The sequence below is a fragment of the Piliocolobus tephrosceles genome, chromosome 6 (genome assembly GCF_002776525.5).
Source record: "Piliocolobus tephrosceles isolate RC106 chromosome 6, ASM277652v3, whole genome shotgun sequence".
In the NCBI taxonomy this organism is placed as follows: domain Eukaryota; kingdom Metazoa; phylum Chordata; class Mammalia; order Primates; family Cercopithecidae; genus Piliocolobus; species Piliocolobus tephrosceles.
In genome coordinates this window covers 88,717,825-88,742,343 of record NC_045439.1, presented here as the reverse complement: position 1 = coordinate 88,742,343, position 24,519 = coordinate 88,717,825, and the positions used below count along the sequence as shown (strand labels likewise).

The window sequence follows — 24,519 nt, the reverse complement described above, 5'->3', positions numbered from 1 at the left end:
GGGAATAGAAAATGTTAAGTGTGCAGGGGAAAAAGATTGCTCCTTCACAAGAAGTACCCCAAAAAAGGTGACATTCAAGCAGAGACCTGGAGATGAGGGAGTGGGCGATAGATACCCAGGAAGAGCATTCCCAAGGCAGAAGGATTGGCAAGTGATGCGAGGGGGGCTTGGCACATTCAGGGCTGTGATGTCAGCACTTTGGGAGGTTGAGGCAGGAGGATCACTTGAGTCCGGGAGTTTGAGACTGGCACGGGAAACATGGTGAGACCTTCCCTGCTTGCTGTCTCTATGAAAAAAAAGTTTAGTGTTGTTCCTAAGCATAAGAGGGCTGTGATGTTAACACTCTGGGAGGTCAAGGCAGGAAGATGGTTTGAGCCTGCAGTGAAATATAATCACGCCACTGCACTCCAGCCTGGTTGACAGAGCAAGACCCAGTCTCAAAAAACAAAACAAAACTAAAACATTCAGGTAAAGAGCTGTTGGCTGAGTTCTATGTTAATGAATCCACAATATACATTTTAAAAAGGTGTCTTTAAGTAGAAACACACAAAAAACAGGTTATGTACTGATCAGTTGGTAAAAATGTGACCAGTGGCTTGTAGGACCCTAACCCAGTACTTCCCCTAGGTGCAAGAGTTCAGTTATTTAGTTTTAGCGGTGACTTTAGAATATAACTACCAAAAATAACGAGAACCAGCTGTACAGAGTAACGGAATAATTTAGAAGTTCAAAAAAGTACTGCAAATAGGGCTTGGAAATACCTTAGCCAATACAGAAAACTGCAGGGAGCTGCATTAAGAAAATCTACAATGAGGCATTAGACTGCAATCCCATATTTGATTGACAACAGCTGAGAGAAGGGTAAAGCCTGGCTCAATGCACGGGTCTCATTCTGGCTGATGGAAATCACCTGAAGAGTTTAAGCTATGTTACTATCTGGGTTCCACCACAGAGCTTAAGTTAATTGATATGGCATGCTTACAAGTTGCAAAAGCTTCCCAGGTGATTCTAATATGCAACAAAACCTTCTAAATGTTTATTTAGCATTCCTAAGAATCACATGCAGAACTTGTTAAAACAGATTACTGGGTTCCACCCTCAGACATTTTAATTCAGTAGATCTGGGATGGGACATCAGAATCTGCATAGGTGATGCTAAAGCAGCATGGCTATGCATTAAGTGCCCCATTATCACTTCTGTCATGAAGCCACAGACACCCAAGGGAACTCAGGTTGAACAAAGCCCAGCAACAGAGTTCCCTTCAGCCAACACGTAACTGTTCTCATCTCTTGGTTCCACTTTTCCTCTGTGGCCTTAACTTCTATACCTCATCTTCCATGCAGCTTGGGCTGCTGCCTGTAGGCAGCCTCAGTCCTAGCTGCAAGATCCACACCCATATATCAATTCTGGCTTTGTTCAGCTCAAGTGTTCATTCTCAAACCAATCCCTGCAGACAGCGACAAATAATCTGGCCAGCTTGAGGAATGTGCCCATCTTTGTGAAAGGACTGTAAGCCACAGCGTGCAAAAGATGATCGCCCTGTCAGTTTTTGTATATTTAACAATTACTGCTACAGAGAATTTATTCCTTCATTTCCGTTTTCCAAATTTTATTCCAAAAAAAGAGGATGTGTGTGGAAGATTAAGATGTCCATGAAGAGTAACCATCATCATTACAATAAAGTATTCAATTGGACAGAAATGACAAGGACCCAATTCAGTATGTAATGTCCTATTTTCCCACTGCACCAGTTAAAAAAAGTCAAAGCCTTCCTAGTGTGGAAGAGTAGGACAGCTTTTACACTGAAATGGTGCCCCAAATGAGTAATAAAATCTCCAATTTTGTCTATTTATCCTTTTCTTTCTGTTCTTTTTCCTTCTTCTCACGCTCAGCTTTAGCTTCTTCTTCCTCATGTTTTTTGATCAACTGTTCCACTTCTTTTTGTTTGAGAACTCTGATTACCGTCTTTCCATTCTCTCTTGTTAGTGTTGCAATTTCCACTAAAAACAAACACATACATGTATTTGTATTGCAGGCAGGCATACTTAGCAGAGAAACTTAATAGGCACTCATGGGTTTATGCTGGTCACATCATTTAAACATTAGTTCAGCACTCTCCTATGTTTTATGCTTAATATTATTCCCTTTTATGAGAACAAAATATCTTTGACTTTGTAATGTTTTAATTACAATTTTTACTTAAATACCTTCTCCTCACCCATCCCAACTTTCTTAGTGGCCATTTTGTCACTCCCTTAGAAAAAGTATAATCGACCAATTGCTATTGCTGGCCTGCTATTAGCTGTGCCGATTAGACGAACCACAATTTTCTTGTAGGAACCTCTGAGGGCTCAGCCAGAATCTTCAACTGGTAATAATAGCTCATTTTTTATGGACTTTTCAAGGTTTTTAAAAAAAAAGGCATGAAATGGCCAAGAAAAGCAGACTGATAACCTCAAGGGGAAGGAATTTTTTTGTACCAGGGAAAGTGAGTAGTGCCTCCTTGAAACTGGGTGGAAGTAGACAACAGAGGGCAATCTGCATGTAAATGGCATTTTCTTTTTCTTTTTATTGAGACAGAATTTTGCTCTCATTGCCCAGGCTGGAGTGCAATGGTGCGATCTCAGCTCACTGCAGCCTTTGCCTCCCGGGTTCAGGTGATTCTCCTGTCTCAGCCTCCTAAGTAGCTGGGATTACAGGCATGCACCACCAAACCTGGCCAATTTTTTTGTCTTTTTAGTAGAGGCGGGAGTTTCACCATGTTGGTCAGGCTGGTCTTGAACTCCTGACCTCAGGTGATCCGCCCACCTCGGCCTCCCACAGTGTTGGGGATTACATGCGTGAGCCAATGTGCCTGGCCATAAATGGCATTTTCTAAGGAACACCAGGAGCTAAACTGTCCTAACATAAAGCAACATGTTAATTTACCACAATTTCTGAAAAACATTTAGAAATATTCTTTTTCAGGCCGGGCGTGGTGGCTCAAGCCTGTAATCCCAGCACTTTGGGAGGCCGAGATGGGCGGATCACGAGGTCAGGAGATCGAGACCATCCTGGCTAACATGGTGAAACCCCATCTCTACTAAAAAAAAAAAAATACAAAAAACTAGCCGGGCAAGGTGGCAGGCGCCTGTAGTCCCAGCTACTCGGGAGACTGAGGCAGGAGAATGGCGTGAACCTGGGAGGCGGAGCTTGCAGTAAGCCGAGATTGCGCCACTGAACTCCAGCCTGGGTGACAGAGCGAGACTCAAAAAAAAAAAAAAAAAAAAAAAATTAGCTGGGTGTGGTGGCGTGAGCCTGTAGTCCCAGCTACATGGGAGGCTGAGGCAGAAGAATCACTTGAACCCAGAAGGCAGAGGTTGTAGGGAGCCAAGATTGTGCCACTGCACTCCAGCCTGGTGACAGAGCAATACTCCATATTTAAAAAAAAAAAAAAAATTAACAGCTGCTAATTCCTCTTGCTCAGTTGAAATAATTAAGGTAGAGGATATGAATTACCTTTTTCAGCGGAGAGTTTACTAACATCCATGGTCTTATTTAGTACTTTGATAGCTAAAGCAAGTGCTGACTTCAAGGTCATTTCTCCTTCTTTGTAGTCTTGTTTCAACATTGACACAGCTGCCTATAAAACATGAATCAACACAGAATTTTAAGTTTTTACATTTTTTAGAAACATGAATTAGTCTAGAAGAAAAATGCCTGAATTACTATTGGCATTACAAGTATAAACAATTTTTTTTTTTTGACACGGGCTCACTCTGTTGCCCAGACTGGAGTACAGTGCTCACTGTATCCTGCAGTCTCCCCAGGATTAGGTGCTCCTCCTCCCACCTTGGCCTCCTGCGTAGCTAGGATTATAGGCACATGCCATGGTGCCCAGCTAATTTTTGTACTTTTTGTAGAGATGGGGTTCTGCTATGTTCCCCAGGCTGGTCTCAAACTGCTGGGCTCAAGCCATTTGCCTGCCTCGGCCTGGGATTACAGGCATGAGCCATCATGCCTGGCCCATATAAATAATTTTGATGACAGGGAGGGCACACATGGCACAGGGTGAGAAGAGGTGGTACTGATGCTCTATATAGTGTGTCTTTAACCTGAGGTCCTCAGTCTCCCAAGGGGTCTGTCATAGAATTCAGGGGGTCTGTAAACTAGGATGTGAAACAAAAATCACAACTTCTAATTTCACAACTCCTAACTGAAAATTAGCATTTATTAATGTAGTTAACGAACCCCAGTATATTAGCTATACCAGCAACTCTGTCCCCAACAGAAATCACAGATATTTCCATATCACATTAAGGCTGTTGCAGCTATCTTCAAATACTGTTTACATTCATCACCACGGCAAAATTATGGCATCTATTAGACGTTCTGCCAGATTTCACAGCACAACAAAAATACTCACAGCGCTATTATTTCCAATGCATGTGGCCTTCCAGCCCCCGTAATTTCCACTTGGGTCACTCTGATAGAGCTGAAAGCCATAGTGCTTATCCCAGCCAATGTACAGCAATGAAACACCAAACGGACGTTTTCCTTTAACAAAGACAAAAAGCCAAATATATGAATAATCTAAATTTAGTATCATTATAGTTACTTGAGCTCAGTGAATGTAGCTAAACCTTTCTCTGTGAACTTAAGCATTCATAAACTGTTCTGTATTCTGGCTACCAGAGATAAGCTCCATTACAAATTCCACTTTTGTTTCTACGATTTGGACACAGCCAGGAGAGGGAACAGACAAAGGACCAGTACTGAATTTCATTATTATGTAAACAGCTGTTAGTTTCCAGATTTGAAAATGTTGTTTTGGACTTTCAATATCCTATTAATAAAACTAGGGTAATCTACATGGCGGAGGAACACGTTCATACATGAAGCAAGAATGTATGGGCCGGGCGCAGTGGCTCAAGCCTGGAATCCCAGCACTTTGGGAGGCCCATGCGGGCGGATCACGAGGTCAGGAGATGGAGACCATCCTGGCTAAACCCCGTCTCTACTAAAAAATACAAAAAACTAGCTGGGCGAGGTGGCAGGCGCCTGTAGTCCCAGCTACTCGGGAGGCTGAGGCAGGAGAATGGCATAAACCCGAAAGGCAGAGCTTGCAGTGAGCTGAGATCCGGCCACCGCACTCCAGTTTGGGCGACAGAGCAAGACTCCGTCTCAAAAAAAAAAAAAAAAAAAAAAGAATGTATGAAATTCTAGTGTTTTATGCTACTGTAGGATTAATATGGTTAACTGTAACACGTTAGTTTCAAATAGCTAGAAGGATATGGAAGGCTGCCAACACAAAGAAGTGTTTGAGATGATTAATGTGCCATTTACCCTGATCTGATCATTATGTGTACCAAAACATCATTATGTACCCAACGAATATGTACAATTCTTTTTTTTGGAGAGGGAGTCTCGCTCTGTGGCCCCGGCTGGAGTGCAGTGGCCGGATCTCAGCTCACTGCAAGCTCTGCCTCCCGGGTTTAAGCCATTCTCCTGTCTCAGCCTCCTGAGTAGCTGGGACTACAGGCACCCGCCACCTCTCCCGGCTAGTTTTTTGTATTTTTTAGTAGAGACGGGGTTTCACCGTGTTAGCCAGGATGGTCTTGATCTCCTGACCTCGTGATCCGCCCGTCTCCGCCTCCCAAAGTGCTGGAATTACAGGCTTGAGCCACTGCGCCCGGCCGAATATGTACAATTCTTATTTGTCAATTAAAAAAATTAAATTCAATTTAAAACAAAGGGTCTATTTTCAGTTTTTTACTACCTCAAAAGGGTTATAACTCATAAAATGTCTTAACTCTTTGCAATAACTTTTTTTTTTTTTTTTGAGATGGAGTCTCGCTCTGTCGCCCAGGCTGGAGTGCAGTGGTGCGATCTTGGCTCACTGCAAGCTCCGCCTCCCGGGTTTACGCCATTGTCCTGCCTCAGCCTCCCGAGTAGCTGGGACTACAGGCGCCCACCACCATGCCTGGCTAATTTTTTTGTATTTTTAGTAGAGACGGGGTTTCAGTGTGTTAGCCAGGATGGTCTCGATCTCCTGACCTTGTGATCTGCCCGTCTCAGCCTCCCAAAGTGCTGGGATTACAGGCTTGAGCCACCGCGCCCGGCCCGGAATAACATTTTCAAAAAACTTAAGTACCTCCAAATTGTGTATAAGCTTGCTTGATATCACACAGTGCTGTAACCAACTGCTCACAAGGTATCGGCTCCTGATACTGTAATAAATACCTAGGATAAAGAGATGGGCATATTAGTTTTCTCTAAAACACAGACTCTAAGGAAAATATTCTCTGAAAAGCAATCCATGCCATGGGGACAACCTAACAGTCATTTGTAATTTGAAGGGGAGGGAACAAGTCAACATCCGAATATTCTCATAGTAAATAATATTTTGTAAGTTTGGTTGAAAAAAATCTGTAATTTTCAATTCAAAGATTTTTAATGACTTTTAATCTTTGCAAAAGTGAGCTCTCCTTAGAAACATCAAAACTACGCCAGCCGCAATGGCTCATGCCTGTAATCCCAGTACTTTGGGAGGCCGAGGTGGGTGGATCATGAGGTCAGGAGATCGAGACCATCCTGGCTAACACAGTGAAACCCCATCTCTACTAAAAATACAAAATTAACCAGGTGTGGTGGCACGCGCCTGTAGTCCCAGCTACTTGGGAGGCTGAGGCAGGAGAATGGCATGAACCCGGGAGGTAGAGGTTGCAGTGAGCCAAGGTGGCGCCACTGCACTCCAGCCTGGGCAACAGAGTGAGACTCCATCTCAAAAAAACAAACATCAAAACTAATTTCTGTATCATCAGTTATGCTATTTATGACCATACCTTTGAGCAATGAGCCTTAGTTCATTAGTCAGAACATTAGCATCAGAAGTTATGCCTGCCACACTGCAAGCCATGTCCCTTGAAGAAAAAAAGATATTGATCTGTAAGCAGGGAAGATGCCTGCAAGGAGCGTTTATAAATATTAAAAAGCACAGAATTCTATTAGCAATTCACTACGTTTGCTTCACAGCAGCTACTACCTTCAGAAGAAACCTATAAAAGTCTTATCTTTGTAGGAGACGTTTACTTGATGTCATTCAACATGAAAGATAAATAAATGCACCCTTAAGTTCGTTAATAGATGTATTTATCATTACCACCCTGTGAATAGGGTAACAGGATTAACGCCAAGAAGCTAAAGTAAATCTCAAGATTTAGCAACGGAGAATACAAAGATAGGCTCGCCACAATGGCTCATGCCTGTAATCCCAGCACTTTGGGAGGCCCAAGTAGATGGAGGGCTTGAGCCCAGGAGATTAAGACCAGCCTGGGCAATGTGGCGAAATCCCATCTCAACAAAAACTACAAAAACTAACTGGGTGTGGTGGTGCGCACCTATAGTCCCAGCTACTTGGGAGGCTGAGGTGGAAGGATCACTTGAGCCTGGGAGGCAGAAGTTGCAGCGAGCCGAGATGGCGTCACTGTACTCCAGCCTGGGTGACAAAGCGAGAATCTGTCTCAAAAAAAAAAAAAAAAAGATTTTGCTAGACAGACTGCTCTTGAGTAGTATTCATTTCCTAAGGCCTGGCTTGATGGAGGTGACAGGGGACAGTGGCAGGAGGGTTTACAAGCCTGCTTAGGAAGTACAGGGCTAGACTCCTACTCGAGGTGCATTTCATTTTTTTGGACCATTTCCTGAGGGCTGCCCTGGCTCTCTTATAGCTGAGACTCACCCTGTGACTATGCCTAGCCAAGTGTGCCAGCTGTTGGGTGAGCCCAACAGAGGCTCTGTGGAGGGGTGACACCACTTTGGACAAGTGTATCAAAAGGCCCTGATAATCAGCATTTACCAAGCCCACCATCACTGAAGGGAAAGTCTCTACTTAGCATGGCCAGCTCTCCATGAGCTGCAAAGTTCTGCACACCTAAATATAACAAACATCTCATACCGTGTACAAGGCTTGGCTAAATTCTTCCCAGACCTCCAACAGGCTTGTTCTTTAGTAAGATTCAGTATAATTCAACAAAATCCTGCATAGCTATTCTAAACAATACTTTGAGGGCCTACTATATGCCAGACACTATACTATTTTATTTCATTCATTTTATTTCATTAAACTGCCACAACCACTTTAGGAGACTCTGGGGCCCAAAGAAATTAAATAATTTGTGCAAGATGACATAGCCTGCATGGGGGAAGCCTGGAGTTGAACCCAAATCTGTGTGACTACTAAGTCTGTACTCTTATACAATGCTAGTTTCTCCACTAAGTGTTTGCCCTGCACTTAAAAGGAGTAACACATGCTACCAGGCCTCAAAGAGGTTTTAAGCAAAATAAAGGTACAACTTCAATCCTACCACATCACACGGAAAAGCCCTCCCAAATTACATAGATCCCACTTATGTGAGAAAGTGAGATTTTTTTTTTTAAACTCTTTCTTAAAATCTCACTTACTCATTGAGTTTATAAATTTTTTCAGAAAAAAAGACTTCATCAAGAAGCTTGTGGATGTTGCGTCTCTCTGCTGCAAGCAAAACACCATCATTTGCTAAAATTCCCAAACAGGTGCCTGCATGTCCAATAGCTTCCATGGCATATTCAACTTGGTATAAGCGACCTACAAAACAAAAGCAGTGAGAAGCCAAGACTCTCCTCTATGCTCTTGCACCACTGACCCAAAAGAAATCAGCAATGAAGCAAGCTAGAAACAAATTCCCACTTTCACTCTTCTATGGTATAATCAACCCGGTGACCATAATTGCTTCGAAGTACAAAAAGGATGAACTTTGCAACTACCAAAAAAAGTTTGTAATTTTTTTTTTTCTAAAAGTCTAACACATTTTTTTTTTAAACTTGAGGCAGATTAAACAATTTCTATTTTACCTTCTGGAGAAAATATAGTGGTCCTGGAGTCATATCTTCGAGACTGCAAAGGAAAAACACATGAGTGATTCCTACCCACTGAAAGTAGGCCAACTCCTGCAAGCCTACAAATCACCTTACAAAACCTATCCTGGTATACAAAGTTCAGCAGGTGAGAGGAAACTGACAAGAAAAAAGGCACCATCTCACTGCTTTCCTTCTATTTCAATTTTCCCACACAAGTCTGTAAGCTGAGTACAAGCAATACTATTTATCAGGCAACAGTTTACTGGCATGTGTATTAACTCACCATGTTTTCTGAACTTTATATAGTTCCTGTAAAAAGAAAATCAGATCATCATCAAAATAAGATTCACAAATTAAAAAGCATTTGCTGACTTTACAAATCTGTTTTATTTACTCCCTTTATTCAGCTAAGTGTCAGGCGTTATGCTAGATGCTGGAATACCAAAATGTGTAAAACCAATTCCTGTCCTGAAAAGCTAATACTGGCAGTTAGGTGAGAGAGGCAGTCATAGATTATAATGCGGAAAGAGGAACCGGGGGTAGAATGGGAAAAGGGATGATGAAAAAAATCCAGAAAGTATTTTTTGAGAAACCGATACAGAAAATGAAAGTAAATCAGAGACGGGAGAGGCAGAAATAAGGCTGAGAACTCTTGGGTCTAAGAGAAAGAACAGGGGAAGAAAGAAGGGAAGGGTACTCCAGACAGAGCAGAAGGTATGAACAAAGGGTACTGAGGCAGGATAGCTTAGTGGGCATGAGACAAACTGCTGATGTTTTTAAAAATATATAAATAAGAGCTAAGCGAGTATCCAAATCCTGCGGAGCCTTGAATGCCAAGTTAAGACACTTAGCCCTTCTCCAGGGAGTCCTGAACTTGGGGGTGGAGGCAGTTATCTTGGGCACCATCAGTACCATTCGTGCAAAAGGCAATACTGGGTGCTCAGCGTTATTTGGTAAAGCCTCAGTCCAAAGCCCACATTCCCAAATACTGGAATACAGGGAATCAAGACTGGAAAGGTAAGCTGGAATCAAATCCTGGAGAACCTGCGTGCCCAGGTAAAAACAGAATTTTCTCTCTCAGCCACTGGGGCTCCTCTGAATGATTCCCAAGGCCCACAAGAACTGATTAGCATTTTAAATGATCACTCTGGCTGGTGAGAGACGGAGGGCAGCGAACTGGTGGAGGTAATAGGAAGGTGCAAAGTAAGGATGGCCCAGAGCAGAGAAACAGGTAGGACACAGAGAGACACGCGCCGGGGATTTCTGATTCGAGCGTAAGCACAACTTTCTGTGGTCTCCACGCCTGACGCCGGTCACAGCACGATTCTGAGTTCACCGGCACCTCCGGGAGCGCTAACTTTCACGTACCGAACTCCCGGGGACGGAAGCCGCCCCAACTCCTGGGTCCTGCCCACAGACCCCCCACCCTCAGCTCGCCCCCTCGCCGGGCCCCGCCGTCCAGGCTCGGCACGGGGAAGCCCCCAACGGCGGCCGGCGGGGGCCATTCCCGGCAGCTGGTCCGTCACCGTGGAGGCGGTGCAGAGTCATCGTGCCCACGGCTCCTCAGCGGCAACTGCAGGCCGGGACCGACTGTCTTGACGTTCACGACCCCAGCCCAAGGGAAGAGCGGCCATGCTTCCGCGGGCCCCCAGGGGCCAAAGGCTCACCAGATGGAAGACCCTGAAGACTTCAGATGTCCACTGAGCCCTTATCTCCCCGGGAAAATAAACCACCAGCGCTGCTCGAACAACCGCTGCTAATATGGCCCCCGCGCTTGCGCAGAACCGCTAAGGGAGGGGGTGGTGGGATGGCCGAGGACACGGAAGTCCTCCTTGTGGGGCGGAGCTAGAACCCGTGGCCCTCGTGGGAGTTGGGGCGCGGGGGCGCGGGGGTGCGGAGGCGCTGCGGCGCTGCAGCAGGTGGAGGAGTTGCTGTGCCATGGGGAGGAGGGCAGGAAGACCGTAGCCAACCAGAAGGTGGAATAACTAATTTCCTTCTCTTACCCTTGGCGCTCTACTTTCACTTTCTCTTCACTATTCAGACCTAGGATAGCAAATAGTGTGGACCGGCTTCTTAATTGCTATCATTCTTGTCCTGTTTCCCGAAATGGTTCCAATCACATAAGACTTTACCCCTGTCATCATCTCCCTTTTTCATTCTGGCTTTCACTTTTACTGCTGATGCATACATTTTGGACATTTACCTTATGATGAGGAAGGCTGGGTGGCTCACGCCTGTAATCCCAGCACAAGCACTTTGGGAGGTCGAGGAGGGTGGATCACCTGAGGTCGGGAGTTCGAGACCAGCCTGGCCAACATGGTGAAACCACGTCTCTACTAAAACTACAAAAATTACCCGGGTGTGTGGTGCACGCCTGTAATCCCAGGAAGCTGAGGCATGAGAATCGCTTGAACTCAGGAAGCGGAGGTTGCAGTGAGCCAAGAGTGTACCACTTCACTCCAGCCTGGGCAACAGAGTGAGGCTCCGTCTCAAAAAAAAAAAAAAAAAAAAAAAAATTATGATGATGGTCGGGCATGGTGACTCACGTTTGTAATTCTACTGCTTTGGGAAGCTGCGGCAGGAGGATGGCTCGAGGCTAGGAGTTTGAGGCTGTAGTGAGCTGTGATCGCGCCACTGCACTCCAGCCTGGGTGTCAGACAAAGACTCTGGCTCTAAAAATTAAAAAAAAATTATGGTCAGGTTCACACTTTTGGGAGAATTTTCACCTTGGTCTGTTTCTCTGCTTTTCACCAGTCAGAAAGGATTTCCCTGACCAGCGTAGTTAAAACAATACCCTGCTGTCAGCATATACTCGCACCATTTTATCTTCTTTACTGAAATTGTCATACTTGTTTATGTGTTCATTATCCATCTCTCCACCCTTTTGCTCATTCAGCCTCGGTCCCTATGTAAACTATCTACTATTCATTTCAGGTTTTTTCAGGCTAGAAGGTTGACTAGATCTGGGTTCATATGAAGTCATCTGCTCAGTCTCTCCCAAAAAGCAGCCCATTGGGCAGAAACTCTGTCCTCTTCATGTTGGTTGCAAAATAATTGGGAGATGTGGGCTTTGAAAAGGAGATGGCTTGGAAGGAAGTTGCATTTTGGGGTCTCACCTATCGTCTCTGCTTTCCAAGCACACAGGGAAGTGAGCCAAGGCAAGATGGCAAAGAGTCACACGCAGGTGGTGCTCTGAAAGCATCCTCAGGTGGTGTAACGTATGGCATCTCTGAGGACCCCTGCCTACCACCTTAGTTCATTCTGCAGAATTCAGTGAACAGTAACTTTTAAGTCAGAGGTAGAATTTCTCAGGTCAACAGAAGAAGGATTAGTTGAGAAAAAGGACAAAAGAAGAATGAGTCTGACAAGTGTGGGTGACTGAGTAGTTCCATCTGATCTGAATGGAGGATATAATACAGGAAGTAAAGAAGGAAAGGCGTTTGAGGCCAAAGTGTGGAGTGCTTTCAGTGCCAGAATTTGTTTTGGTCAGTAATGGGAAGACAGGATTAAAGTGATGTTTTAGGATGATGAACCCTCAACATCTCTCATCCCACATGTTCCTCTTACGATGTGCCACAGATGGTTCCCATTGAGAGGTTCTGTGTCCCCTTATTCTGAATCTGGGTGAGCCTGTGACTACAATGGAAGGGATATCATGTGACTTTCAAGAGCAAGTCACAAATAGTGATATGGTTCTGTCTTGTCCTCTTGGGATGGTCGTTCTTGGGACCCAGACACTATGCTGTGAGGAGGCAAAGGCCACATGGAGAGGTGTTTGGCCAACAGCCTAGATGAAGTTCCAGTGTCACCTGCCAGATAGCTGAGTGAAGATCCCTCCAGATGATCCTAGTACCCAGTTGTAACCAGGCAGCTTAGCTTCAAATTGCATTAAATTTTTTTCTCCCTTTTCCTTGGGTTTAAAGTAATAACCTTGAAGCAAACTGCAGAAGCCTTTTCTAGACTCCACATCCTTCCCTTTCTCATCATATATACTCCCTTCACATAACAGTCTATTAGTATCTAATTATGTGTCTTCTTAGAAGTTCCAGGGGTCAATCCTGAGACACAGAGACCAAGTCTGGAGACCTAGCTGCAAGGTTCCACAGATTACTTCAAGGCAGCTAGTTAACAACCTGGCCATTGTTGAAATGCCATCAGCCCAGGGTCCAGGTGGACCAGAACCCAAGATAGCCACCAGAACAAGACACACGGACAACTGTACTCAGCCCAGTTCTTGCATGTCTTCCTTATCAAGTTTTTTCTTTTTAAACCCCTGCCTTCTTCCTAAAAATAGAAGTCATTAATTTGGATAGGAATCTGACTGCTTTCCCTTTACTATTTTTGGTTAATAAATTCTGTCTTTCTATCATACCTCACCCTTGTCAACTGGACTCTTAAGAAACGAGTGTTCGGTTACACAGTGATTGAGTCTCTCCCAGGCATCAACTCTCTCCCAGCCTTAAAGTCTTACTAGCTGAGGTCCCAGCACTGGGGAGCAGAGACAAACTGTCCCAGGGCCTGTCTGAATTCATGACTGCCAGAAACCATAAGCTAATAAAATGATTGAAGTTTTAAGCCACAATTTTTTTGGTCATCACACAGCAATATATGTAACCAGAGTTTTTATCTGCCTACATAATACGAAGTGCAGAGGTTAGGGAGACTAAGAACACCAGAAAGTAAAGGTGTGTTGTAGTCTAGGGGGGTTAAAAGCCTGCACAGAAGGCACTTGCAAGAGCAAAGAGTCTTTGCCAGACATATGGTATTAATTCCTAAATCTGGAACTGGGTTTTCTCCACGTTGTTTGAAAGGACCAGGACCTGGCACTTGTAGTAGTGTGTTCATTCTTACAGTTTATTCAACGTTTCTTTACTGGGTCTTCTAGGGGCCTGGCATGGTGCTAGGTCCTGAAGGTAAAGTAAAATAAATGTTTAATTTATGCATTGTATTAGGGTTCTCCAGAGAAACCGAATCAATGGGATGGATGGATGGACAGGTAGACAGACAGAAGGGGATTTATTATGGAACTAAATTATGGAGGCTAAGAAGTCCCACGATTGCTCTCTGTTAGCTGAAGAACCAGTGAAGCCAATTGTGTGATTCAGTTTGAGTCTAAAGGCTGAAGAACAAAGGAGATGATGGTGTAACTCTCAGTCTGAGGCTGAGGACCTAAGCAGCCCTGAGGGGCTGCTGGTTAAGTCCTGGAGTTTGAAGGCCAAGAACCTAGAGTTTTGCTATCTGAGGTCAAGAAAAGATGGCTATCCCAGGAGAGAGACTGAATCCATCTTTCCTTTGTCTTTTTGTTCTATCCAGACCTTCAACAGATTGGATGATGCCCACCCATATTGATGAGGGGGATCTTCCTTACTCAGCTACTGACTCAAATGCCAGTCTCTTCTGGAAACTTCTGCACAGACATGCTCAGGAAGAATGCTTTGCTACCTATCTCTGTGTCCCTTAATCCAGGCAAGTTGACACCTAAAACTAACCATCACAGCCACCAAAGAGTTTATATAAACCATATGAAATTGATTGATTGGAGACAAGTTAGAACAAACACCAAATAGTAAAATATCAATGTAATGCAGCATATAAACATCTAAACAGTGGTCGGCAATATTTGCATTAGGAATTGCGTGAAAGGAAATCTATGTTAGCAGGGGCAATCAAGAGGGAAATCTGTAGAGTTTCATCAATTCAGAGGATCAACACTGGTCTGAAAGTGAAACCCAAGTTTCAGTCCATTTTTCTGGTTCCCAGTTTTTAGCTTGAGTGGTCCACCTAGATAAAAGCCACAATCCCTTAAATTTGAGAAACGTAAGTGCTTTCATGTGAATGATCTCATTTGTTCCTCCTAGTGTGTGTGAGTGTGTGTATGTGTGTGTGCACAGCAGGGACAGGAGAGGAGGGAGAGGGAAAGAAAGTAGCGTGGAACTTTGTGGTAGTGAAGAGCATGGTCTGCATCAGAAAGACCTGATTTAAGCCCTAGCTCTCTTTGAGCAAATTATTTTTACTTTTTCAGCTGCTATTTTCTTATCTGAAAATGAGGATTAATAATAACAGTACTTCCCTCATGGGTTTGTTGTAAAAATTGAGTAAGCTAATGTGTGTAAAATACTTCAGTGCTGAATAAATGTTGGCTTTTATTATATATTGTTAAAAAACAGCACAGGCTGGGTATGATAGCTCACGCCTGTAGTCCTAGCATTTAGGGAGGCCAAGGCAGGAGGATTGCTTGAGTCCAGGGGTTTGAGACTAGCCTGGGCAACAGTGAGACCTTATCTCTACAAAATAAAATAAATTAGCCAGGCATGGTGGCACATGCCTGTACTCCCAGCTACTCAGGAGGCTGAGGTGGGAGGATTGCTTGAGCTCAGGAGGTAGAGGTTACAGTGAGCTGTGATCACACCACTGCACTCCAGCGTGGGTGAGAGTGAGACCCTGTCTCAAACAAACAAAAAAAAAAACCCAAAAAAAAACAAAAAATTCAAGAAAGACAGAGATTCCTAAAATTCTACGATTCTAAAAACCAGTAGGGCTCACTGAATATAAGAGAGGCAAGCAAAAAATTACTCCAATATTTTGAGTTTGGATAACCTGGAATATGGTTCATTTATTGAGTAAATAGTTACTGAGTCCTATGTGCCACACACTGTGTTAAGCACTTGGCACTGTTCTCTCATGAAATTCTCACAATGAACTCTGTTAACTCTATGAGATAGGTATTACCCCAATCTCTACAAAAATTTAAAGAATTAGCTGGGCATGGTGGCACATGCCTGAAGTCCCAGCTACTAGGGAGGCTGAGGTGGGAGGATCACCTGAGCCCAGGAGGTTGAGGCTGCAGTGAAACCCTGTCCCCCTGCCCTCAAAAAAAAAAAAAAAAAAAAAGAAATGAAATGAAATTGAGGGACAAAGAAGTGAAAAATGAACCATATAAGACAATTTAGAGAAATATCTACTTTGGGAAGACTAGGTAGGTAGACAGAAAGATGGAGATAGGATCAATGCCTGTTCCTATATATAGAAAGATAACTATTGAGTATTTGAATGGCCAGGGTTCTAGGCTTGGGTCATCTGTAGACAATGAGTAGTTGAAACCATAAGAATAGTAAACAGCCATTTACTAAATCATACTAAAGGAGACATGAAGAGAAACCAGTGAAGGAAACACAGTGGGATACCTTCAGCCAAGTATACAGTGAGCTTCCGTCTACCCAATCTACTTCATAGTCATCCAAAAAGAAATTATAGAGAATTAAAATATATATGCTTAAGGAGGTTCCTGGTATCAGTCTGAAAGGAACCATAATATTTAGGTAGGTGAGGGGTTAGTGGCCTTGCCTGGATGTCATTATTTGCTTCCTTGCAGTTCCCAGGGTCTTCCAGCATCTGTCTCTGGAGTTCCAGTTTCAATCACCCTCTCAGACAAGTTAAAATTTTTTCTCCAAGAATGCTGCCTGTGGCCGGGCGTGGTGGCTGACGCCTATAATCCTAGCACTTTGGGAGGCTGAGGTGGGTGGATCACAGGGTCAGGAGTTCAAGACCAGCCTAGCCAACATAGTGAAACCCCGTCTCTACTAAAAAATACAAAAAATAAGCCAGGCGTGGTAGTGGGCGCCTGTAATCCCACCTACTCAGGAGGCCGAGGCAGGAGAATTGCCTGAACCTGGGAGGTGGAGGTTGCAGTGCCGAAATTATGCCATGGCACTCCAGCCCGGGCAATAGTGTGAGACTCTGTCTCAAAAAAAAAAAAAAAAAAGAATGCTGTCTGTGCTTTCTCCTAAAGCATCTTAGTGTGTGCCTTCTCCATCCTTTCTTCTAGCACACGTTTATTTTCAAATATTTTTAAAGACCTCTCTGTAGGAAAGGCACTATAATAGGTGTGATAAGAAGGGATGAGGAGACAAAAATAAGTTTTACATGGTCTCTGCCCTCAATAGCTCTCAGGCAAGATGACTGCACAACCATGATCCATTATGCAAAGTGATGGGCCATGAAAAAGACACAGTGCACTGGGATTTGAAAGAAAGGACAGATCAGAGGAGGTTTCATAGAACTGCTAGTATGTTATCTAGGTCAGTATGTTATGTCCAGATATTTAAAATATGTCAATATATCTGTATGTATATATTATTTTAAAAATTAAAAACAGTCATTAATCTCAGGGCTGGAATAGATCTTGTGAGATTATCTGATTCAAAATGGTATCATGTGTTTATAGACATGGCAAGTGAGACTCACAGAAAAATATGCTTGCTCGTGGTACTTTTGTGAATTTTAAAAAATTGTCATGAGATTGCTTGAAGACCTTAGGGATTTCATGTGCTCTGTCATATTCAGAATTGATCCATTCCATCAATTGATTTTTAACTATACAGGAAAATCCTTCCTAAAATTTGATTGGGCCCTATTTTAATTACCCACGTTAAAGTGAACTTTTAGTCACATGGAGATCTCACTCACATGGAGATCCCAGATTCATAGGATTTGGCAGTTTCAAACCAGATTTCTTCTACAGCTTTCTGACCCATGTCAAACATTTGCTGTAAGTGTTTCCACCCGGTTTTTGCAGTAACCATGAAATAGTCTCTGTTCTCTGGGTATAGCTGGCAAGAGTATGCAGCCATGACAAGTGACTGGCAAAAACGACTGCATACAAGTAAAAACAAAGCACCCTTCTCTACACCTGTCAGTGGGGTGATGCTTTCAAACCCTGCAAGGACATGGCCTCCTACTTGTATAGGATTCTTGCTTTCAATCATCATGTACATGATGGTAATTGCCAGTTCAAACACATAGTAGCCATAGCTCATGTCATCAAAGTCTAAAATCCCAGACACTTGATATTCAGCATTTCCAGAGGCTGACTTGCTGGACTCTATTAAAATATTATGGTCATTAAGATCTCCATGATTGATACCTGAAAATAGAAAAATCACATAAAAATAGTTATTGAATATCCCAATTTATTCCCCTTCCATTTCTCTTTCATAGGCAAAGCCATTCAGATAATTTGATGAGCAGTCAGAGATAAAGGGCCAAGCCCTATTTTTCTTGAAGTAAAATAATTTCATCTGAAAAGAATAAAAGCAGTTAATTTGGGGTGGTTGTTTTGTTTTCATCAATACAAGGCCAGAAGATGGAGACTGCAGTCACTACAAATACCTGATTTTGGCTATTAAAAGAGTAAAGTGAAAAGAACTGCTCAAACCCAGAAATGTTTAAAAAGAATAGAAACATATTCATATTGTTAGAAGAAACAAAGAGTCCTAGAATGAACCAGATTTACCTTTATTTTCATCTAGGATTTTATTTTATTTTTATTCTTTGAGATGGAGTCTCACTCTGTTGCCCAGCTGGAGTACCCTGGCACAATCTTGGCTCACTGCAACCTCCATCTCCTGGGTTCAAGCAATTCTCCTGCCTCAGCCTCCTGAGTAGCTGGATTACAGGCGTGTGCCACCACACCCAGCTAATTTTTATATTTTTAGTACAGGCGGGGTTTCACCATGTTGGCCAGGCTGCTCTCGAACTCCTGACCTCAAATGATCTACCCGCCTCAGCCTCCCAAAGTGCTGGGATTACACAGGCCTGAGCAACCATGACTGGCCTCACCTAGGATTTTAAACAAAATTTTCTGATAATGTGGTAATTCTAAATTTCCCATTTTTTGATTACTGAAATAGGTGGTGAGATATATATGTGTGTGTGTGTGTGTGTGTGTGTGTGTGTGTGTGTGTGTGTGTGTGTGTGTATTTTTTTTTTTTTGAGACGGAGTCTCGCTGTCTCCCAGGCTGGAGTGCAGTGGCTCAATCTCGGCTCACTGCAAGCCCCGGGTTCACGCCACTCTCCTGCCTCAGCCTCCCAAGGAGCTGGGACTACAGGCGCCCGCCACCATGCCCAGCTAATATTTTGTATTTTTAGTAGAGATGGGGTTTCACTGTGTTAGCCAGGATGGTCTCGATCTCCTGACCTCGTGATCTGCCCGCCTCGGCCTCCCAAAGTGCTGGGATTATAGGCGTGAGCCACCGTGCCTGGCCTGGTGGTGATATTTTAAGTCAGTACTACTCAAAGTGGGGTCTGTGGCCAGTACTGGTCTACAAAATGTTACTAGTCTGCATGAGATAAGAACAGAGTTGAGTGTTTAGAAAATTTTACAGTGATATGACATCCAAGAGTGTGATCAATGGCCTTGTCTCATTGAACGGAGCGTACATGAGTTCAAGTTTTGTCAAACTCCCATGGTTAGTTGCATGTGACACGAACTGTAAGCGAATCATGCATAGTAGGACCATATGCCAGACTGTAATGGGTTAGGAGGAAAAACCCACACTTGTCTTTTACCATAGATAGTCTAAGAAGCACGGATTTAAGCCACTGACTAAAGATTAGTAAGAGATGTAAGTGTCCATGAGCAATGAAGCCCTGAGTCACATACATGATATAAAGTATATATTTTTAACTTTTAATTATAATGCTGACTTTTTCTATATGATTTAGGATTGTGTAAATCATGCTTAAGCAATGTAACATAGTGAGTGGGCACATAGAAACAATATTATTGTAAATCATAGATTTTAAAGTATGTATTTCTGAAATTGGGATATATTATATAATTGACTCAAAAATACATAAGGTAAAATTTGACTGGGTGTGGTGGCTCATGCCTGTAATCCCTTTGGCCACTTTGGAAGGCCAACGAGGCCTGCTTGAGTCTAGGAGTTCCAGACCAGCCTGTCCAACATGGTGAAACCCTGTTTCTATTAAAAATACAAAATTTAGCCAGCGTGGTGGTGGGTGTCTGTAGTCCCAGCTACTCAGGAGGCTGAGGCAAGAGAATCACTTGAACCCGGGAGGCAGAGATTGCAGTGAGCCCTGCACTGCAGTCTGGGCAACAGAGCAAGACTCTATCTCAAAAAAAATTTATATACATATATATATGGCAAAATTTGACAGAAATACAAGCAAAGAATAGGCAATCTGCAATCATAGTAGGATTAAAATGTACTTTAACATGTACTTTACTCAATAATTGTTAAAAAAAAAAAAAAGCAGACCAAAATGTAAGTGAAAGTTACAGCAAATTTAAAAATTATTAATAAACTTGACATAATGGGCATATATAACTTCATACTCAACACTGCAGAATATACTTTCTTTTAAAGCACACATGAACCATTCATAAAAATTTACCAAATACTACATGATAAAGTGTATTTGAAATGACTGAAATCATATAGAGCTTGATCTGTCTAATATGGTAGCCACTAGACACATGTGGCTATTTAAATTCATTAAGATTCAAACTGGAGGGCTGGATGTGGTGATTCACACCTGTAATCCCAGCAGTTTGGGAGGCTGAGGTGGGCGGATCACTTGAGGCCAGGAGTTCAAGACCAACCTGGCCAACATGGCAAAACTCCATCTCTACTAAAAATACAAAAATTACCCAGGCATGGTGGTGCATAATTCCAGCTACTAGAAAGGATGAGTCATAAGAATAACCTGAACCCAGGAGGCAGAGGTTACAGTGAGCTGAGATCATGCCACTGAACTCCAGCCTGGGCAACAGAGTGAAACTGTCTTTAAAAAAAAAAAAGGGCCGGGCATGGTGGCTCAAGCCTGTAATCCCAGCACTTTGGGAGGCCGAGACGGGAGGATCACGAGGTCAGGAGATCGAGACCATCCTGGCTAACACGGTGAAACCCCGTCTCTACTAAAAAATACAAAAAGCTAGCCGGGCGAGGTGGCAGGCGCTTGTAGTCCCAGCTACTCAGGAGGCTGAGGCAGGAGAACGGTGTAAACCTGGGAGGCGGAGCTTGCAGTGAGCTGAGATCCGGCCACAGCACTCCAGCCCGGGCGACAGAGCGAGACTCCGTCTCAAAAAAACAAAAAGAAAAAAAAAACAAAACAGGATTCAAGCTGGGTACATTGGCTTATACCTGTAATCCCAGCACTTTCAGAGGCTGATGTGGGAGGATCGCTTGCAGCCAGTAGTTCGAGACCAGCCTGGGCAACATAGTGAGACTCCATCTCTATAAAAAGAAATAAAAAATCTGCTAGGCATGGTGATGCATGCCTGTAGTCCCAGCTATAAAAAAAATTTTTTTAGCTCAGTAAGATTAAAATAAAATTGAAATTCCTATTCCTTAGCAGCACTAGCCACATTTCAAATGCCCATAGCCACATAGGAGCTATTGTATTGAACAACACAGATATAGAACATTTCCTTCATTGAAGAAAGTCCTACTGGACAGCACTAATATAAAGTATGTTCTCTGATCACAATGTAGTTACCGTAGAGATCAACAATAAAATATAACCAAAAAGGTTCATCGTATTTTGGGGAACAGGATTTATACTTCTAAATATCCATGAGTAATAATACAAAAAAAGTAGCCAGGCATGGTGGCACACACCTGTGGTCACAGCTATTTGGGTTACTGCAGCAGGAGAATCTCTTGAACCCAGGAGGTGGAGGTTGCAGTGAGCCGAGATCGCACCACTGCACTCCAGCCTGGGTGACAGAGCAAGACTCCAGCTCAAATAAATAAATAAATAAATGGTGAATTTCATGGTTTGTGAATTACAACTCAATAAAGCTGTAAAAAATAACAGGGCCCTGGTGTGGTTGCTCATGTAATCTTAGTGCTTTGGGAAGCCAAGGTGGGAGGATCGCTTGAGCCCAGGAGTTTGAGACCAGTCTGAACAACATAGAGAAACCCTCTCTCTACAAAAATAAAAATATTCACCAGGCATGATGGTGGATAGCTTAGTCCCAGCTACTTGGGAGTCTGAGGTGGGAGGATCGCTTGGGCCCAGGAGGTCGAAGCTGCAGTGAGCTGTGATCGCGCCACTGCACTCCAGCCTGGGTGACACAGCAAGACTGCCTCAAAAAAAAAAAAAAAATTCAGAATTACACATCCAAACATACCATACCATGAAAACACATACCAGAGAATGGGACAAAATATTTGTAACACATATAACTAGCAAAGGACTCATATCCAGAATATATTTAGCAGTTCTACAAATCAATGAGAAAAAAAAAATTCAATAGAAAAAAGGCCAAAGACTTGACTTGGCATTTCTCAAGAATATATTTCAAATGGCCAATAAATAGGGAGATGGATTTTAAAACCATGATATAATGATAAAGTATTATGTACAAATCAGATTGAGAAAATTTTAAAAGTCTGACCACCCCAAGGGTATAGAACAATGAAAATTTTCACACTCTGCTAGCTGTAGTATAAATTCATAGAACCACTTTTGAAAACATTGGTATTATCCAGTAAAGCTGAATATAGACATTAGACATGCCCTATGACCTAGCAATCCTACCCCAAAGTATACACTCAAAGACTAATGAACATGTATACTGAGACTCAAGCATGTTCACGGCACCACTGTTCTTAGTAGCCCCAAATAAGAAACAACCCAAGTATCTTTTAAGAGTAGAATAATGTGTGGTATATTAGTGAATACAATATTCTAGTTATAAAAGTTAGCCAACTCTAGCACATGCAATGACACGAAGAATCTTATAAAAGTAGTACTGAGAAAAAAAAGGGAAGATAAGTGAATATATATGGTAGAGAGGCAGAGTAGGAGCAGGGAGACCAGTTATAAGGCCACTGCAATCATCCAGATCATAGGCTCTCCTTTGAAGAAAGAATGGATAGAATTTGATTGGATTTGTGATGTGAGAGAAAGAACAAAGTGAAGCCTGATGACTTCTAACTTTTTGTCCAGATTAACTAGGTGAATGGTGGATACCCCTTTAATGAGATGAAGAAGACTGGGGGAAAAACAGGTTTAAAGGGAAAAAAATCAACTCTGTTTTTATGCTACACCTTACATTGTGTTTACACAAAGTAAGTAAACACCGAGAAACACATACTGCCTATCTTAGGCCTTGATAGAAATGCCCTTCAGTTACTTGCCTTTTTTTTTTCTGAGATGGATTTCACTTTGTTGCCCAGGCTGGAGTACACTGGCACAATCTAGGCCCACTGCAACCTCCACCTCTAGGGTTCAAGCGATTCTCTTGCCTCAGCCTCCTGAGTAGCTGAGATTACAGGCACATGTCACCATGCCCAGCTAGTTTTTCGATTTTTATTAGAGACTGGGTTTCACCACGTTGGCCAGGCTAGTCTCAAACTCCTGACCTCAAGTGATCCACCCACCTCGGCCTCCCAAAGTGCTGGGATTACAGGTGTGAGCCACTGTGCCCAGCCAGTTCCTTGCCTTTGACCAGTACTTAATGCTGGATGAAAAAGCTGGTTGTATCTAGATATATACCTAGAGAAACACATGTCTGTGTACACAGGCAGATATATACTACAGCAGCGGTTCCCAACCTTTTTGGCATCAGGGACTGGTTTCATGGAAGACCATTTTTCCATGGACAGAAGACTAGGGGAAGGATGGTTTTGGGATAAAACTGTTCCACCTCAGATCATCAGGCATTAGATTCTCGCTTAGATCCCTCGCATGCGCAGTTCACAGTAGGGTTTGCACTCCTACGAGAATCGAATGCTACTGCTGATCTGAGAGGAGGCAGAGCTCAGGCGGTAATGCTTGCTTTCCCTCTGCTCACCTCCTGCTGTGTGGCCCAGTTCCTGGGGTCTGGGGACTCCTCTACTAGAGGGTTCATTGAAGCATCATTTTTGTAGCAAAGAAATGGGAAGCAACCTAAAATTCCATTAACAAGAGAATGGACCAAAAAATTATAGTAATAGTACATGCAAATAAGTTATGGTATATTCATACTATGGAATACTATTTAGCAGTTAAAACTAATAAACTAAACTAAAACTACAAATATTCACATGAATCAATCTGCAAAACATGTTGAATAGAAAAGGCAGGTTGCAGAATAAATACACAGTGTGATACCATTGATATAAAGTTTGAAAAACACAAACCCTACTATAAATAATTTATAAATCATACATATGTAATGTGCAAATTTAATGGGAAGAAGAGAGGTAGACTCATGTAAAGTTTAGAGGAGGCTTCAAATGTAGCAATTTTGAGGAAAGTAAAAATATTATTTAAAAAGCAATAGAAGCAAATATGGCAAAATTTTAAGATTTGATAAAGCTAAATTGTACCTCCATACTTTTTTGATGATATGAAATTTGACAGTTTAAATATCAAGAAAAATACTTAATTGGGAGAATACTCACATTCTCGAAAATGACTTAATTTGGTCATTACTTCCTCCTTGAACAGATGAATGACATGCTCGACAATCTCTCGGTTTCGATTCTGGCCCAGGACATACAGGTATTTCTCCAGAAGAGGAACATTTTTCAGATTCCAGATGAAGTTCTTCCGATGAAGACTACTTAACTTTGGGTGATGGAATTTCTGAATCAATCAAAAGCGAGATATTCTTAGTCTCTTGACAGAGCAACCACTGTTGAGAGGTGGGAGGTGCTGCACATTTTTCTGTTTTTTTTTTTTTGAGACAGAGGAGTCTTACTCTGTCGCCCAGGCTGGAGTGCACTGGCACGATCTCGACTCACTGCAACCTCCACCTCCTGGGTTCAAGTGATTCTTCTGCCTCAGCCTCCCAAGTACCTGGGATCACAGGCATGTGCCACCATGCCTGGTTAATTTTTTTTTTTTTT

The 24,519-nt window shown here is 42.8% G+C and overlaps 2 protein-coding genes across 7 annotated transcripts in view; both read right to left on the bottom strand.

Annotated features, from left to right (window-relative positions):
• Positions 1-1,581: 1,581 nt before the first annotated feature.
• On the bottom strand, positions 1,582-10,674 carry PSMA4 (proteasome 20S subunit alpha 4). Its single transcript, XM_023195697.3, has 9 exons — positions 10,543-10,674; positions 9,159-9,184; positions 8,870-8,912; positions 8,441-8,603; positions 6,826-6,903; positions 6,135-6,223; positions 4,407-4,537; positions 3,500-3,623; positions 1,582-2,001 (listed from the first exon to the last, which is right to left on the bottom strand). Exons 2-9 carry the CDS (start codon positions 9,159-9,161, stop codon positions 1,847-1,849), a joined length of 786 nt encoding a protein of 261 aa, XP_023051465.1. The 5' UTR covers positions 9,162-9,184; positions 10,543-10,674; the 3' UTR covers positions 1,582-1,846.
• Positions 10,675-11,380: 706 nt separating this feature from the next.
• The window catches only part of HYKK (hydroxylysine kinase), a 33,659-nt gene continuing 20,520 nt past the window's right edge, over positions 11,381-24,519 (bottom strand). For 3 of the 6 annotated variants that reach the window (XM_023195691.3, XM_023195693.3, XM_023195694.3), the window contains exons 4-5: positions 24,073-24,256; positions 16,556-17,798 (exon numbers count right to left, since the gene is read on the bottom strand). In XM_023195691.3, coding sequence (XP_023051459.1) covers positions 17,338-17,798; positions 24,073-24,256 — 645 coding nt within the window. In that variant the 3' untranslated portion in view covers positions 16,556-17,337. Of the gene's footprint in view, positions 11,548-16,555; positions 17,799-23,480; positions 23,576-24,072; positions 24,257-24,519 lie in introns of those variants that run through there. The other 3 variants (XM_023195695.3, XM_023195696.3, XM_023195692.3) reach the window with 3 other exon arrangements.